At 33.6% G+C, this 19,259-nt stretch overlaps 1 protein-coding gene across 1 annotated transcript in view; it reads right to left on the minus strand.

Annotated features, from left to right (window-relative positions):
- LOC121976128 (protein OPAQUE1-like) overlaps positions 1-18,316 on the minus strand; it is a 132,842-nt gene extending 114,526 nt beyond the window's left edge. Inside the window, exons 1-16 of the mRNA XM_042528135.1 lie at positions 17,929-18,316; positions 16,589-16,732; positions 13,555-13,700; positions 13,294-13,450; positions 13,118-13,176; positions 10,650-10,806; positions 7,882-8,031; positions 7,658-7,794; positions 6,835-6,981; positions 6,658-6,759; positions 5,442-5,499; positions 5,232-5,333; positions 1,995-2,032; positions 1,774-1,900; positions 1,503-1,676; positions 242-373 (exon numbers count right to left, since the gene is read on the minus strand). Coding sequence (XP_042384069.1) covers positions 242-373; positions 1,503-1,676; positions 1,774-1,900; positions 1,995-2,032; positions 5,232-5,333; positions 5,442-5,499; positions 6,658-6,759; positions 6,835-6,981; positions 7,658-7,794; positions 7,882-8,031; positions 10,650-10,806; positions 13,118-13,176; positions 13,294-13,450; positions 13,555-13,700; positions 16,589-16,732; positions 17,929-18,051 — 1,953 coding nt within the window. The 5' untranslated portion in view covers positions 18,052-18,316. The remainder of the gene's footprint in view (positions 1-241; positions 374-1,502; positions 1,677-1,773; positions 1,901-1,994; positions 2,033-5,231; positions 5,334-5,441; positions 5,500-6,657; positions 6,760-6,834; positions 6,982-7,657; positions 7,795-7,881; positions 8,032-10,649; positions 10,807-13,117; positions 13,177-13,293; positions 13,451-13,554; positions 13,701-16,588; positions 16,733-17,928) is intronic.
- Positions 18,317-19,259: the final 943 nt, after the last annotated feature.

Below are 19,259 nucleotides of genomic sequence, written 5' to 3' on the forward strand. Positions count from 1 at the left end.
ATTGAAATAAAAATCAGCCAATTATTTATTTAAACCAAGAACCTTCCCTATTGAGCATAAAGTGACACATGATGACTAAGAGCAAGAAAAAAATTCTACATAAAAGAAAAGGATGTAATACAGATACTTAGATCAATTAGAGAAAAATACAAACCAGGACACTTAGATAATCATTAGCTAAAGAATATTTTGTTAGTAATCATCAACAATTTACATATAAAATAATTAAAACAGTACTTACTCCACATCGTAATTGATGGAGAACACTCTGATTCTCAAACTTCTGAGGACGGTTTAAAGAATTTGGCTTTATACAGCGTATATAATGGGGTTCCGTCAAGCTAAGTGTTTCCATAAGTGCTTGAAGTTGTTGCTTCAGTAAATCAGTTAAAGAAGCAGGAAATTGCAAAACCAAAAACTTTCAGCTCAAAAAATTTAAATGACATTTAAATGAATAAACCAAGAAGTTCAGATAAACAATCTAAACTAAAGAGTCTAAGATGTCACATAGCCTATCTAAAAATGATTTCTTAAAAAGAGGAAATACTTCAAGGGGTTATTTGGCAAATATATACTATCCCAACTGTTGTGAGCCATGTAAATAGTGACATAATACCACAACAAAATAATAAACCAAATCTATACTATGACTACTTTGGTTCACACACTATAAACATGTTTTTGGAACTTTAATAAAACAAATTGTAAGAGATAATAGAGAACTAATAAAGTTAAAAGCGATCTAAATGCAATCTGAATGACTTCCATAAGATACTAGTAGTGACAGCCTACATGATACTTCATGTAGCCCACCCCAGATAGTTTAAATACAGAGTTTGTTCTAGAAGTAATGGTGGTGGTTGTCCTCCAAATCCAAAGATAAAAGCTATATCAGACAAAGCTACTATATTAGGGCAAAATGAATATAAATAAGTCCACAATAAGTTCATTGAAAGCAAGAAAATCATCAAAGACTAGGAATACCATCCTAGGCTGACTGGAATAGATGTAGTAAGTTAAAGATGGACAACTGCCATGTACAGACACTAAATAGGCAAATCCTGTGAAAATCTACATTCATTCATTGTGCAGTATGAGCTCCTCTAATTTTTTATTTGACTTCATCATTAAACAATCACATTAACTTAGGCTTAAGTTGCATTTATAATGCTTATGCTCACATTCATTACCAACTCTGATAATGAATGTGCAAAAAATTGTTCCAATCAGAGGAATAGTACATGCAATCAACATGCGAGAGCAAATGCCAAACTCAACCTAAGGACGTGCAATCAAAAATGAGCAATTACTATTATGTGACACGTGACACATACATGTGACATGTAAACGATATCAATTAAAACATAACAAGAAGAAAAGGAGCATCGTTATTTTATTGCCGTGATGTGCTAAAGTAAAATTTATATAATTCACTTCCTAATCATAAGAAGTTCAAGTAAGCAAATACAAAAACTAAAATTAAAAATATATATTAAGTACACCTTGAATCTTAAGGCCACAGATGAAAATTTGTATGATGATCTTGAAGACTCCTCTGATAGCGAATCAAAGAGTCCAGAAACAAATGAGCATCTTGAAGAAGATAAAAGATTGCAATGTTCAACAACAATATAATCCCGATTCTTTTCCAGAAAAAAATCTGTTCGATATGTCACCTGTAAGAATAAAAGCAAACGCCACAAAATTTCATTAGTGTACAAATCTATTAGGTCGCACATTGTTCCATGAATCAAACAATTCATGTGGAGACACCTTTCCAGCATAATGTGCTATGATGAAATCTGTTTCTGAAAACTTTTCCTTTTCCAATCTGGAATGTGATCCAAGATTTTGAAACAGTTTGGCAGAAAATGTTTGATGTGTTGACTTTGGGAACATGCTGATAAGAGCAGCCACAATTTTAGCCTTTTGAACTTCTGTAAATTGTCAAACAAATTAGTACATTATATGGCCAAAGAAGATTATCCACTTACCAAGCCTCATCCAATAGCGAAATAATCCCAATAGGTTTCTGCAAAAAATGAAAATGTCAATCATTTCCATGTGGATTGAGAAAATAGAAAACAGATGAACAAATGTCAATGATCAACAAAGATTGTGAAACATCACTTGCGCCTAGGGATGTAAATGAACCAAACGGTTCGCGAGCTATTCGGAGCTCGATTCGGTAAAAAGCTCGTTCGAGTTCGTTCGTTTATCTTATCGAGCCGAGCTCGATTTCAAGCTCGACAGTTTTATTGAGCCAAGCTGGAGCTCAAGGATATTCGACTCGTGAGCTCACGAACATGTTCGTTTATAGGCTCGCGAGCCAAAAAAAAACGAGCCTTGAAACGAGCCTTAAACTGAGTCAAAAAATGAGCTCTAAAACGAACCAAAAAAACGAGCTCTAAAACGAGCCTTAAAATGAGCTTTAAAATGAGCCAAAAAACGAGCTCTAAAACGAGCCAAAAACGAGCTCTAAACGAGTCCGAGCTCACTTAACGAGTTAGGCTCGTTAACTTTGATAATCGAGCTAATAACGAGCTGAGCTGAACTGTTCGCGAGCTTGATAATTCTAAAACGAGTCGAGCTCGAGCCTTGTGATAAAAGCTCGAGCCGAGCTCGAGCCCGAATATAACTTAAACGAGCCGAGCTCTAGCCTAATACTGTTCGGCTCGGTTCGGCTCGTTTACATCCCTACTTGCGCCTCTAGTAAATAAATGGCTCGTCAATAATTTTACCAAGCCTTTAGGAGTGTTTAATTTCACAAACCCATGTAACAAGGAATATCTAATATCAATGTTCAATATTGAGAACTGTCCACTAAATTAACTTTATCTTTACTATATAAGTTACTAGATAAATTTAAAATTCAAAAACATAAAAATAAAATAAATAATCTTAACAGCAATTAAGTGTATCACCAATAGATGATAAAATGAGAAAAATAGACTACGATATTTGAATGGACATGTTCAAAGGCACCAAATGGATTTTGTAGTTAAAAGAGTCACGTCAATTAGAGTGAAATGTGTAACTGATGTGGGAGAACAAAGAAAGCAATAATTCGTATGATAAAAAATGATATAAGTAATTTGAATAAACATAGCCTTATATATGACTCAAAGGAGGAATAAAATCAAGGTTTAAAATCTCAACCCATTGTGAAATTTCGGTCTGGACCGGAACAATACGATTTTGATATCGTATCGTATTGTGAAGATATAATTTTGATATTTTGTTTAAATATATAATATATTAATTAAAAATATAAAATATTTAACATAAATATTTAAAATATAAAAATAATATTTTTAAAAAGAAAATAAATATGAAAATAGATAAATAAAAAAAGTTATTATATTTTATTAAATTAAAATAAATAAATAAATAAATAATTTTATTAGGGTTAATAAAGCTTATTTATATTATCTTTATCTTAGCTACGAGTTTATTAAAGTAATCAACCTAAGTTTTAAAAAAAACACCAACTCGCGACGCGAGAAAAGTTGCGCGACTGCAGCACCGCCACGAGTTTGCACGACTCCGACACGGTCGCGAGGGTCACACGACTCCTCCAGCACGACCATAGGGTTGCAAGACCACTCGACAACCACAGTGGAGGCATCACGCGACCTCGCATCCGTCACAGAGGGGTCATGTGACCCCGCGTCCGCCGCAGAGGGTCGACGACCAAGTGACCGCCACAGAGGAGTCACGGGACGCCTACGAAGCGGACACAAGGGTAGTGTGACCCCTCCACGACCGAAGCGGGGTCGCACGACCCCTCCGCAGCAGCCGCGAGATTGCGCGACGCATCCGCTGCTGTCACATGGGTCATGCAACACTGATACGATCACGGGGTAGCGTGATGCCTCTTCTGTCGCGAGGCCGAGTGCCAGTGTCATGTCGGTGTCGATCGGAACGAGATGTTTCACCCATTTCAATCGGTTTGTCTCAATATTTTAATCTATGAATAAAATACATACAACCGACCACCAAATAGTTGCAAAAGGCGTGGTTGATAATGATGGTGATGATAATGATAATGAAGATGAAGATGAAGATGATGAAGAAGTTTCTAGATACTTCATAATTTTTTCCTATTGTATATAGACCCCTCTTGTAATAAAGGGGAACTAAAAACAAACCCGATTATTTTTTGCTCCTTATTTAGTAATAGAGTATTCAAATGAAGCTAGTGTCTTCCCGATGGTTTCATCCAAAAGCCTCCCACTCAATTTAATCTAATAAATAGTGCATAAATAAATGGAAATTATAAACAACATCAAATTGAACAGAAATCAGAGACACCAGCAAGATGTGATCATGAAGTAAATATTGAGGATGGCTGAAACACTAATAACTAAAGAAGAAACAATTTAAAGGAAGGGTGAAATGGGAGTGAGGAAAGGAGAGGAAATTGAGAAAGATAGAAATGTGTAAATAAGATGATGGACGAAATATAGAGATGAATCAAGGAAATGGTACTTGGTGATCATCCATTTGCATTTCAATGCCTTACAAAATAGCTTTTAGATAAAACAAATGCCACAATCAAATTAATGAGTATCCTTTCAACTTGTCTTGATTACTCTCTTATGTGATGGGAACCATGTTCTTGTTCATATCACGATTTCAAACTATAATGAAACTTTAAGACGATTGCAATGGGGTTAACATTTTCACAAGAATAAAATGCTTTTCATATATATATATATATATATATATATATGGTGGCAAAAGGCGACTACGCTCGCCCCCATGCTTTTCATATACATTTTCACGATTTGGTCCAACGCTACAGCATGATTCAGGAGTTACAGGTACTCATCTCCACAAAAGATTGTAGATCATCAATTGGCCTAACATCAAATGTATGTGTAGTACATCAAATACATTCTCCCATACTCTATAACAGAATATGACATACTTCTCAAATTCGAGATTCCTAGAGTCTAACAACATATAATGGTATGCCATGCTATGTTGTCCATGGTCATAATTCTACAAAACAAATGATCATAGGAAATGAATAGTTCTTCCATATGTGAGTAAAACAAACATGATTTGTTTATGATGTAACAAAAGGTTACACAAAGGTAAATAGCCATCACATGAGAAATACAGGAAAAAGATGAATAAATTTCTTCAAATATTAAGAATGGTAAAAAGGTACATGAAGAGAAGTTAACTAAGTGCCCGAGTTTTTCAAGGAAGAGTATAAAAACCTTCTCAATCAAATCTAGAACATCTTGATTGTCTATGAATTCAATATAGCTCCAATTAATTTCCTCATTCCTGTATTCTTCCTGCTCCATCTTAAAAACATGCTGCATCACCACGAAATAGAGATAATATCGCATCCCAAACAGCTAACAAAAGCTAAGCATACAAACACAAACAAATTTGCTACCAATAAAATATAACTCACAGCACACCTCGTTAAAATGTTGTTGAAGCTTTTCATTTGCAAAATTGATGCAGAATTGCTCAAAACTAAACAGAAATAAGTACATGAGCTGGGCCTGTCCAAAAAACAGGAATAGAACAAAGGAATCGGAGTAGAAAATAAAAGATTTCCCTTATAATAACAATCCTTTAAAATTCAACAAATAAATATATCCAAAGTTGAAAGGAAAAAAAAAACAGCAGTTGATATGTTAGCTCATCACCAATTTACAATGAAACAATAGCCAGGTGCATAGATCGACAATAGCAATGACAACATGACAGCACAAGAAGAATCTATAGGCTTTAATTGGCGATCTCAAACAGTTTGTAAAACAGCAAACGCATGAGGAGATAATATGAATAAAACATGCATTATTGTGAGAATGAAAACAAGAAGATGGAACCTCTGTTATAGGATTTTATAGAAACTGATCCCACTAAGATTCTGACAAAATGAAGGTTTAAAATAGACATGCTGAAGTTCCAGTTTTTGACAGGTGGGATCGGTGGGTGTCTTCTTTTACTGTAGGCCCTAGGCTCTCCTGATGTCCAGTATTATTCTCAGCAAACTTGTATCGCCCATTAGGTCATCTAGGGGGATCGATTAAAATTTCTCCTTTATAAGTGCTATAAGGTTTCACCATGAGAAAAAAAAATGCTTTCCAATAATGTTTTCAAGATATAGATTAAATTTTTAAATTTTCTCTTCTTAGGATTACCCCAATCAGAAATGCGATGAAATACTGCAACAACCCAGTCAGCAATTGACCAATTGTGTTATTCATTATGAGGACTGGCATTTACAAACTAAAGAAGCAAGAAAACTAAAGGAGGTTGTTTCTGACTACAAGAAACTAGTAACTAACCTAATAGGTACAAGCTAACTGTGATGACAAGCATAATTATAACAGAAAAATGTGCCAAAAAAACAGCTTTGTAGAACAATCTTAAAACAAAATTAGAAAAGTAAAACTCAAAAAATAGAAACTCAGCAGTTCACAAAATACTACAAGATAATTATATCAATCAACCTTTTTCATCATGAAAAAATATCACAAGGTAATATAATTAACAATAAACGCAACACAGAATAAGCAAGGGCAGCGTGTTAGGATGCAGGAGTCATCCAATAAGAGAACACGTCATATGAAGCACAAACATATAAAAATGGGGATTTAGAATCAAAGGTAAATGACACAGTACCTATTATTTTTAAAGCACTCAAAGCCATAAATGTCCAAAACTCCAATTTGTAACTTCGAACTCAGATCTTGTCCAACAGACTTGTTAATATTTTCAACGAGCCTACAATGAGTAAATAGTCATAACAAACAATAATTTGTTCTAACAAGATAAAAATTAAATGTAGGAAGAGCATGCCAGTCAAATATTCGAGCGTATACAGCCTTGGCTAGTGCATCGCGGTTAGCAACTGCAGCAGCACAGTCTAGTGCTTTAACTATATTTCCTTCATGAGTTTGTATACCACGTGTACACAATGTTGATAGAAGAAGGTCTGGATTGCACCTGAAAGTGAATATGTTTTTCTAATATACCCTAACAATATAATGGGAATAAAAGAATTTTCTAGTAATAGATCCTGTATTTGCACAAATTCATGAACCATGATTTACTAGTTTATAAAAGAATTAAAACATAGATGAGATTTAAGAGGAATCATGTTAGAAACTAAGAAGCTATTATAATTTATATTTTCCAATTAAATATCCCCAAGAATTTATGCTAGCATCCTTTGCACTTGGCGAATATCATAATGATGACAAGAGAACCAAACCAGCAATTAGCTGATACTGTATCTGCTCCTTAACAAATGATATGGGTAAAGCAAAATCTACTTAACAATATGGACTTTATTTTTTTATTTGCATTGGAAATTGTTTGATCAATGATATCAAAAACAGTTAAATAAACAAGTTAATTTGCATCAATGAAAAGTAATTGCACGCAGAACATCAACCTATGACAAGTTAAATAAAAATGGAGGATGATAAAAGCAAGTGAAGCACATGACATCATGCCAATGCAAGGTCTAGGCCCAATAAATAGTCTTAAAACCAGAAAGTAGAAGGCATTTTTTTGGTGAAATGACTCATGGAATCATAGTACTGCGTTCTTAGTGTGGAAGCGAGCCAACAAGGCTCACCCACCATTGAAATAATGATAAACTCTAGCATTCACTTACATGAATAAATCAGCAGCTGTTTGAAGATGAAAATAAGACTTTGAATCTTTATAGGTAGAAGAATCATGCTCCTTCCCTGGTGAAAACTCAATATTGCCAAGATGAAGAATAGCAGCTAATGTGCGAAATATGGCTTCCTGTATGTTAGAGACAATCATGATTACTGTATTCACACATGACAAGATTGCCTAAAGTATATGATAGAAACCAATGGGTGATCAAACCTGGCAGCCTAAACTGATTCCAACTATATCCATTGCCTTTCTTGTCTTCAAATATTCTTCAGAATTAGTTACTCCTTCAAGCTCATACAATTTGCTCTGATTCAAGTAATGGAAGCAACTTGGATGGCCAAGCTTGTATTTTTCAGCATCCTATAAACAGAAAATGAGAGTACACAAATAACCATAAGCATAAGCCCTATTGGGAACCAAAGAATATGAAATATCTAATTTTTTGCTTTGTAGAAATGTAAAAGAAATAAAGAAAATATGTTTGGCAAAAAAATAAATGCCAAAACCATAAAATTAAATACAAAAAATTAAAATTACAAAAACATTTTTAAAAAACTTCAAAAAAGTATATGAAATTTTCTGCAATCTTTGAATTATTAAGATCTATCTATATCCCATTTAGAAAGCTACAAGCAAACTTTGATGGCAAATTATCACTTCAGCTTTTTGATAATAAGCTATTCAACTATTATCCATTTTTACATATTAAAAAAATGATTATATGTTAATATAGACTCAAAAAAATTGTATATGCAATAAAAGAAATTAATAATTATTCTATTATTTTTCATTATTACAACTCTTTCATTTTCATTTTTGTATTCCGTAAGTGGTATCATTATCAAAAAAACAACTATACTAATGAATGAAAATAAAAATAAATTTATCAAATGCATATTTTTTGTGAAGAATACACCAATGAAATATATTATTTTTCTCTCCAGTCAAATAACATTACATAAGTTTCTATTCTATAGAGAATGATTTTGATTTGGTATAAGAAACATGTTTTTAAATTTTTAAGATTCCAAAATTGCGATACATTCTTAATTTCTCAAATTTATTTTTCATTTAATAAAAGGAAAAACTTTCTTCTATGAATCATTCGAGTAACAAGGAATTGTTATGATAAAAATTCAAAACAAATCACCAATTGTTAAATACAAATAAAATCAGTCCTAGATGCTAAAACGGCAAAAACATCATGATCGTCAAAGGAAACTTTATCTGAGTCAAATTCCATTTGGGAAATGATAAATAACCCAAACTAAGCGAACTTGTGAAAAAATATTGATTACTGGAATATTTTATGCCCTTGCACTATCCTGCAACATGATATACAGTAGGCTTGAAATCTCATTATAAGTGCAAGTTTTAGAAGTTCACCAAAACAAGATGGTCTCAATATAGTGTTAAATTGCCCACAAGTAGTACTAATGCAAATCCACAGGTAGTACTAATACAAATAAGAGATGGGAGGATAAAGAAGAAAAAAAGAAGAATAGGCAGCAGCTATGCATCTAAAGGTTTTATTTGCAGCTTCTTCATTAATCGACATGGAGTTGCTTGAGACTTCGACCTAAAGTAGTTTACAAGTTGAAGAAGACTCTTGCATAGAAGTTGATTCTCACAAAGCTATTATCTAGTTCACAGGAGATGTTTGCATAATGTTTGCACATCGAGGAACAAAACCATTATTCCACCAATCTCTAGACCCATTTTTCCTATCAGTCAATGGGTTAGATAGATGTATCCTGATGATTTTCTAAACAAATCACTATTGGCATATTGGATTCATGACATGGAAGAGATAAAAGCAATTTATTCCTAGGGAATGAGATGAACAAGGACTAGAATAGGAATAATTATTCCTTAATTTGGTTCATCAGAAAAAATAGATGTGGAATAATCATTCTTATGTTTGTTTAAACCAATCTTCCTAGATTCATACTTCTTTATGATTGCTTGTTTTCAACAAGCACAACCTCTAAGTTATTCTTGCCATCCTCATCTCCTCTATTCCAACAATCTCACCTTCATCTCCTACCTCTTTCCCCACTCTGATTGCCTCCCCTTCATCATCCTTCAGGTTTCCACTTCAACAACCTACATAGCTACTTCCTAAGTAAAACTCTCACTCTTTGCTTTGCAAGCCTTCCTTTTGTTGCCCTTAATCTCCCTTATCTTTGCCCACGACCTCTTCTATTATTATTTGATTCTATGGCAAGACATGACCTAACACTTGGATCCAAAACCGAGATTAAAATTTATATCCAAGTTCAAGTAGCAAGGCCTGGATTTTCCAAATCCATTATCGGAACTTCTAATGGAACAAAAAGGGCTATCTAATATTTGGATTTGGAAATTATTTATATTTCTAGTGAAACAAAAAAGGACAATCCAATATTTCGAATTCTAACATAATATAGAGGCTTCATGGTACATTCAAAAGAAGTATAGGCTTCTATTAAAATATTTCAACGCATGCAGTAGTTAATTGTCTTAAATTTATCACATTCTGAAATATCAAATTGTATCACATTTAAAGCAATTGAATATGTACCACATTCTCAAATCAAAGGGTTAGTCAACTGTCTTAAATTTTCAAAAATGAAATGGAGAGTGCATTTGTTTGCCATGCAAGAGAAATAGTAGGTCCCTATCATCTTTCAGTAATTACATAATTATGTGCATAAATGAATGATTTGAGCTTTGAACCAAGGCATTAACAAGCACAAGCCACTAGCCACCAAAGACCCACAAGTTGTATCCAATATCAATTCTAGCATGAAATGAACAAGTTCAAATCATTACTGAACTGTACTAATATCTCAAAGAGCAATCTCATCAGCAATCCACATAGATAATTGAATGATAAGATTTGAAAAGGATTAATCGCAATAGAAGGAGATATTCTGAGGGTTTCAATAAGTCAAAGGATTTCAATGAATATGGGCACCATAGCAATAAATGTATACCTTTCCAGAGGCACATAATTGATAAAAACAATGGTAATTCCTCTCCGGGTATGTGATCTTTACCACACGAGACCTTTCTAACAAGTAAGTTCTAACTGCAGCCCCAGATATTCTACCACTTGCATCAAACTGAATTTCTACAAATTTCCCAAAGCGGCTACATAAAATTTACAAATGAGATTAGGAAAGAGAGAAAAACATATAAAATGCAGGAACAAAGGAACTTTAAGAGAAAAAAAAAAGATAATGCACAATAAATTACAGTCCTACAAGTGTAGAACATGTGAGAAATAATCAATCAAGATGCATTAGAAAACTGCATTTAATGCAACAATTAAATGTATGCAGCATAAGGAACACTAATCTCACACATAATGAAACTCACTAATAGAAATAAAACTGAAAAATTATTAACATGTGGAGATTAGATTCCCCTTTTAAGGACTCTAAGCCAGAAAAAATTTAAATAAATTAAAAATATCAAGCAAAGAAATAATCTTATACTTAAAAGGGCCCGATCAATCTTGGAATAAATCCTCTCCCCAAACAAAATAATTGATACTAAATTAGCATATTGTGTTATTAGGAATTAAATTTGGTTTCTTTCCTAGTTTGTAATTAGGTTTTTTTCCTTATTTTGACTAATTATAGAATTATTTATTTCATAAAATATTGAATTTATTTCTAATTTTGTTTGATTTGGAGTCTTAAAAGGACTCTAATCCCCAAGGTTAAACATCTTTATACAACAAAATTTCCACTATGTAAATTTTCATTTTCCTTGTGAGATGATTGATTTTGCCATGTGAGATATTTTGTTCCTTATGTTACATCAAATGATCAGAGCATTATATGAATTTTGACCCACTTCAGTACTGTATTAATTTAATATCAGAGTCAACTATCAAATTCAATGTTTAATAATCCACCCTATACCATCTCTACCTCTGTGGATCCATCCAACGACCACCTCCATGTCTTCAGAGCACTGTCTTCACCGTACTCATCTCGTCTCACTAATGAACCACCATCTAGTGAGCAGACTAGCTCATGACTAGAAGCATATAGTCTCCACATGCCAATTCCTGCCACAATTTCATTGATTTTTGTTGTTATTACGGCTCTTTTCTACATTACTCTGGCATCCTCACCTACTGCAACTCACAACCACTATTGTAACCCATCAGAGCACCTGTTGTCATCATCTAATATCCCACTGCATCAATTGATCCCTGTTTGTGCAATATCTATAGAGTAAATCATGTGAGTTGTCTACTATGTAGAGCCCTCTCCAATTAGCTCACCTGCAGTGCTGATTTTAAATTGTTATCTCCTTAGTATCTCGCTAGATCCACAAAGCTCACCCATCAAAATCAACCTCCCTCTCCTCCCTCAACCTTTGGTTTCTCAGTCTCTGACGGCAAACCATAGCCTCCTACCATTAGCGAGCTCACTGCCATCGCTCCACTACTCGTCCTCTCTACCACTAGAGAATAATTTACTTCCCCTGCAATGTCGTGGGCAATAGCTATTGCCACACACCCAATTATTATCGCCAACCACCCACTTGCATCGCCTATTGTGCACATTCTTGCACCCCTAATGTCATTGCCCATGCTCTACAGCAATTTGATGTTGCCAACGGGAGAACCTTCCTACTATCCTACTTTGCCTCCTTTTATCACAGCAACACCTCCTTTCTTCACACCTCCTTTCTTCACAGTGTCCCACCTCTTCTCAACACTTTAAAGGAAAACAGATTATTCAAAAATAGTACCTACTTTAAAGCCAACGCCTAAAGTCTCCATTTCACTTAAATTGATGAATTCTATTTGCAGAATGTGATTTGACTACAATGGTATAATATGATGATATTGTCCCTTCTAATTTTCACCAACCTTGGTATCTCATCAACAGAATCTTCTGTTAAGAATGGAGCACATTTAATTAAAGACATGAGACTTGATTTTAGATTTAAAATTAAATTAAATAGTAAAAACATGAAACAAAAGTAAAAGAAAAAAAAAGAATATCTTAGTTATCAAATGAAATCAATTTCAAAATGTACACATATTATATTGGACTTGGATATGTAGACAACCAAATTAGAATTACAAATGTCATTTGAAGGATTTGCATTTGCCAACAATCATATTAACTTAGACCAACCAATTGATATGTAAAAGAGAATAGTATGGCAAATCATTCATACATGGCAAACCACAAAGGAAATATAGAAGGAATATCATATAGATAGTTAGAAAGTTTCAGTTAAATAAATTAAAATGTTTCATGGGAAAGTACTTTTCATGGGATGCAATCCAGTAGCTATTTGAATTGGTTATTCAACAGATCAAACTAAAGATCATTTTAATAATAGTTTGACTACAAAAGCATGGATGTTTCATAGGAAAGAACTTTTCCAACAATAACAACACCAATACACGCACTCGAGAAGATGGGCCTACCTTGAGTTATCATTTCTTATTGTTTTTGCATTACCAAAGGCCTCCAAAAGTGGATTTGACTGCCAAAAGTTTACAGAATTTTCATTACGATCATCAGATATAATAAAAACTCTGGACGTCACAGAATTTATAATAAAAGAGGTGGAAAGAAAAAAATACAAGCAACAAACACATACTTCAAGAACTTGTTGCTCCACAGTTCGATCATCCATTGCAGCCCTACCACCAACATGCGTCAAATACTGCATAATTAACTTGGTTGTTTCAGTCTTCCCAGCTCCACTTTCACCACTAACAAGGATAGATTGACTGCACTTTTCTCGCATCATAGCTCTGCAAAATTATATATATAAACATAAAAAAAGAAAAAGAAAGACTCTAAGTAATTAGTTTAGAAAAAAAACAAATTATAAATTTAAAAAAGAAAATAAAGACACCTGTAAGATGCATCAGCTACAGCATAAACATGAGGACTCAACTCCCCAAGTCGGGCACCCTTATACTGCTCCATCATATGTCCATTGTAAAGATGAGATAGTTTTGTGAATGGGTTTACAGCAATCAATATGCTTCCTGTGTATGTCTATACAGAGAAAAAAGTCAAAATCCTACACTTCTGTAACAATTTTCATAGTTATTGCAGAAGATTATAGAGCTTCCATATCATAAGCATACCAATCGTAGTCAATGGCAAACAGAGGGGATGGGCTAGCAACCCTCCACACACACACACACAAACACACCAAAGGTTTTAAAAGTTTACAAGGCCCATTTTAAGTTAATAAATATTTTTATGTAGCTTGGATGAAAAAAAATAAATTCAAAATCAGCCTTAGAGAGTTGGTCAAACCCAGTGGATATTTCTATATTTGATTCCATGTTCTTTGCATCCCCTTTTTATTTTACTTAATCATCTGATCAATCTTGTTGAACCCATTTGTTCAATTAACATGCCAGAAAGCTCAGTTTGAATTTGTCTTGACGATTTGGAGATTTTGGATTTAGATCATCTATCCTAATATTTCACCAATATAATGGATAATCCTAGGTTTGAAATTTCAAACCATGTCGGAGGTTTGGTCTTTGACAAAAATGTTTCGGTAGCATGTCATGCTGATATCGTTTCAAGACTTACTACTAAGTGTAAATCTATGCATATAGAAAAAACATTTTCCTAATAGTTGATTATTACATACATATTAATTGCATATACTTATATTAGTAACATGGATGATATATATATAGTAACATGGATAAATTATAAAATATTTAGTAATTTAGTAATTACATATAATTTTTTTGGTCAAATATTAATTATATAAAATTAATTATATATATAATTATATAGTACTAATTAATAACATAAAAAAATTAATTATATAGAATTAATTACATACAGTTATATAATCAAGATAGATATCATATATATGATATCAATTAGTTAAATATAATCACTATAGATATATAATTAAATATTATAATTAATATTAATTCTATAAGAAATTCAGGAAAGAGACAAATTTGTGGTCATGACTCGGCTGCATGATGTGACAACCCACTCGCAAATCTGCCACGCAATTCACTATTCATTATCATTGAATTGCAATGTCAATAAGGCAGCAATTTGCAATGTTCTTACATGTTTCCTCCACTAATTTCACATGAACTTGTCCATCTGATTCCTTGGCAAATCCATTGTGCACCTTCTCTACAGTTTTGCCTTTGTCAATCCTTCATCAACTCTAGGTATGTCTTCTCATCTATCTTTCAATTTCATGTATGATGTCTTACTTATCTTCACTTCCCCTCTATTTCAATTCACAATCACAAATCTCGATCCATGGTGAATGAAATAGCTTTGGTACCACTTGGCCCTACTTGGATCAGAAGATATTGTGCCAACATGGAGAGCACAGTGTGTTTATCCTATGGCACCCTATTACGTGTTTCAACCAAATAATACAACAAGAACAACAACCAAACCTTATCCCATTAAGTGGGGTTGACTATATGAATCCTTTTATGTCATTGAGCTCTATCTCTTACTATATCATCATTTATACTTAAATAAATTTTATTTTATTTTATTATTGCTAACCAAGTGTTTTTTGATCATCCTCTTCCTCGTTTAATATGCATGTTTGTCATAGTTTCACATCACCTAACTGGAGCATTTATTGGTCGTCTAAATACATATCCGTACCATCTTAAATGTGTCTCTTAGAGTTTTTCCTCAATAGATGCAACTCAAAATTTCTCTCTAATGCTCTCATTTCTTATTTTGTCCATTCTCATATGTCCACACATCCACCTTAACATCCTCATCTCTGCAACTCTCGTCTTCTACTCATGTGCTCGAGTCATAACCCAACATTCAGCTCCATATAAAATAGCAGGTCTAACTGCAGTTTTATAGAATTTTCCTTTATTAATATAACGAAATATTTCAATTGAACCACCAAGCATAGAAAATTTAAAACCATGAAATAACCCACAATTGAATATCATTCCGCATTCTATTAATACCTAGGTTATCAGGCATGAGTAATATTTATGAGTATGTTGGTACTTAATGACATATTAGATAATCCCTTACAAACCTCTCAACATCTACAAAACTACATAAAGTTACAAACAGATGTTGGCACCGTGTATTAGATGTAGCAGTTCCACTATCAACTTCACATAAGTTTATTAGATGTAGTGGAATAAAAAAAAACAGTACTTGATCCAAGGACCAATAGCCTTGACTCCCAATTGGACAAGAAGCAATGTTAGTCCTACTTCTCTTCCTAAGGCTCTTGCATATCTTGAGTTAATCTGGTTATGCAGCTACCCTAACATATGTGCATGTTTAAACCAGAACCAAAGCAATAGATTGGCTTGTACCCAAATCGTTTGGACCAGAAGAAGTGGTTCTAGTGAAGAAATAGTTCATGTTCCATTACAAAAAGTGTCAGCCTATGATTCTCCTTTGAGGCAAGGAACACACTAGATGATAACCTTATACTGGAAAATAATATCTCCATAGATCAAGTAAGAAATAGCATACAAGTAAAATTAAGAATATCAACACCGGAAAAAGTGTTAAGGCCTTCTTATGCAAATAATTTAATTGTAATTATGTTAATCTAAATGAATTTCCTAATATTTGTACTATTTTTTCACCGATTCAAATCTTTCATGTTACTGTTGTTGCGCCTCTCGTATTACTATAGTATTGTTGCCAATTGCCAAGTAAAACTTTCTGAAAAACTATCACTGGTCAAGAAATCAAAAAAGGATTTACTTTTTTATCTTTATTTTGGTACTTCAAAGGATTGGAAAAAAATGAAGAAAAAAGCACTTCAGGAAGAAATTAATAAGGTAAAGAAAAAAAACACTATCAAAGTGCAGCCACAGGCCCACAAAGAAGTAAAAGAAGTATTGACTGCATATGTAATGTCGGGATAAATCTTAAAAATTACTCACATATATCTCGTTAAGTGCATATCTTCTTGAGAGATTATAAAGAACACCCGGCTCATTAAGATACGCCAGCTTTGTCATATCATCAACTCCTCCAAGATCGTCATCTGTATCCCTAGGCAATATTTTATCCGCAGCAACTGTAATCTACAAAAGAACCAGGAGGAACTCAAGGATACATAAAGCCTAGAAAGAAGTGACAGCATATATCAAGCCTTAATTAATATTATAGTTGTAAAAATATTATAGCTGCAACTTCCTATTAATATTATTGCAATTAGTAGTATAGCTGTAACTTCCTTAGATAGATGTAATTACTAGAAATCAGCCTTGATTTATGGTTGAAAATCAACCCTGTAAATCTCTAACATGTTCTATACAATGAGAGAACTCATTGTGAGGTTGTGAGTGTATTCAATCCAATTGACATGGTATCAGAACCATAATTCAGAATTTTAGAGTGTCTTCATGTGAAGTCTAGAGCTTGGAAGTCCAAAGCTTGGCTCTGGAAATATTTCTGGCATTCTGGTTAATATTACTTCAGTTCAATCTTTTGAACTCTTTGGTGTGCTGATTTTTAGCACTTCTTGTTGCATTTGGTGGGTTACATATTTTTGAGTAACTTGGAAATTTTTTATGTGTTTCACAAGCAAGAATTATTCTACTTGGGAATTTCAGTTTCGTTTATTTGGTATGGGAAAAGAACTATGGGGCCACATAGATGGTAGTGATCTAGCACCTACTAAGCTTTCTAAATTGGTTCAGTGGGAAGTCAAGGATGCTAGAGTCATGACATGGATTCTAGGATCAGTTGATCAACCGCTCGTTCCCAATCTGAGGCTGTATAAGACAGCTAAAGGCATGTGGCAGTATTTAAAAAAGGATTGCAATCGAGACAATACAGCCAAATGTTTTCAATTAGAGTACGAGATTGCTAGTTACTCTCAAGGTTATCTCTCCATTCAAGATTACTTTTTTTGTTTTCTGAATTTATGGGTTGAATATGTTGACATAATTTATGCCAAACTACACTCCATTCAAGATTTCTAGTTGTAAATATATTATAGCTGCAACTTCTTTATTAATATTATTGTAATTAGTAGTATAGCTGTAACTTCCTTAGATAGATGTAATTACTAGAAATCAGCCTTGATTTATGGTTGACAATCAGCCCCGTAAATCTCTAGCATGTTCTATAATGAGAAGAACTCTCATTGCGAGGGTATTCAATCCAATTGACAAGAAGCTCTCGAAGTTGTCAACCATGAAAATGCAGAACGCCTCTAACATGAATCGAGCAAACTTTAGAACCAGGAAAACAAGACAGAGAAAAAGCAAGCTACCTTCTTCCTCTGGAGCGGGAGAAGTACGACGACCGACTTGTCCTTCACATCGATCACTTCAGCCTCCACCCAAGCAGAGTCTTTGTCTTCGAGCCATACCTTGGAGCCCTTCCGATAGCTCATCTTTGCCTCGAAGAAACCGGAAAGGATAGCTTTGGAACCCTAGAAAAGATATCCCTGAAATAGCAGGCGTCGATTTGGGGGAGTAGAAGCAAGACGACTACACCTCCCGAAACCCTAACGAGGATGGAAAACGCAGAAGAATAAACGAAGCGGCAGACCTTTCCCGCCAAGGCGACGCTGCGAACGAATTAGAAAACGAAAAATGGAAAAGAAAAGAAAGGGGAAATGGAATGGCCCGCCGCTGGTACCTTGGTTTCCTCAGAGAGCACTGCACGCTACCGCTCAGGTCGCTATTTTGAATAGATTCCCTTCCGTAGGAGTTCGCGTTTCCCCCGTTGCCGTAACTGGGTAGTAAGTGGTAACGGTAAAAAGACTCTGGGCTGCTACTTTATGGAAAATGGTCCGATCTTGTTAATGACTGCCGAAATTAGGAATGCAATTATGCAAGCAGGTCATTAAAAAGTAGGAAGGATTGTGCTATATTTTTTTTAATTAATCAAGTAATGAAATCTTTTTTATAATTGAATTGAGCTCGAATTTAGATCAATTGACTGAGATAGAGTTAAATTAAATTAAATTAAATTATTTAGGTTGGTGTGAATTATTTAGAGCTCAACTTAATTAGATAATTTAAATTGGTTCAATTGTATTTTTCATTATATGTTTTAGAGTTTTTAAAGCAAGTTAGATAATTTGAATTTGATTCGATTATAATTTCAGTTCATCTAGTTTAGAGTTTTTTAAGGTGATTATATATTTAAGAGTTAAGATTCTTATGTATCAACTCATCTCCCCCTCCTTTCTTGTGATTCCACCTAGCAATCTCTTCGTCCATGCTGACAAGTAGCGTCCTTTGTTTTTTTTTTTAGGTAATTAATGTTCTTATTATTTTTTTTATTTTTAGTTAGTACCAAGTATCCTACCTTTCAAATAATTAATGATCTTATTGGATGTTTTCACCATCTCAATTAGTTAAAAAGGTTCTTCAATTGAAATGATTTTCCCGCTTGATTCTATTTGATTTGTTTATATGATTTAATCTGATAAATCCTAATAATAGAATATGTTATTTTTAAAAGAAAAATTTTTGAAATAAAATTATTACATAATAAAGCCAGGATTAAAGATAAATATGTTGGAATATTTAAAAATATATAAATTTATTTGTACTGCTTGTCTTGAGCTCTAACCGACCTTTTATTATTATT

Source organism: Zingiber officinale, chromosome 4B (genome assembly GCF_018446385.1).
Source record: "Zingiber officinale cultivar Zhangliang chromosome 4B, Zo_v1.1, whole genome shotgun sequence".
Taxonomy (NCBI): domain Eukaryota; kingdom Viridiplantae; phylum Streptophyta; class Magnoliopsida; order Zingiberales; family Zingiberaceae; genus Zingiber; species Zingiber officinale.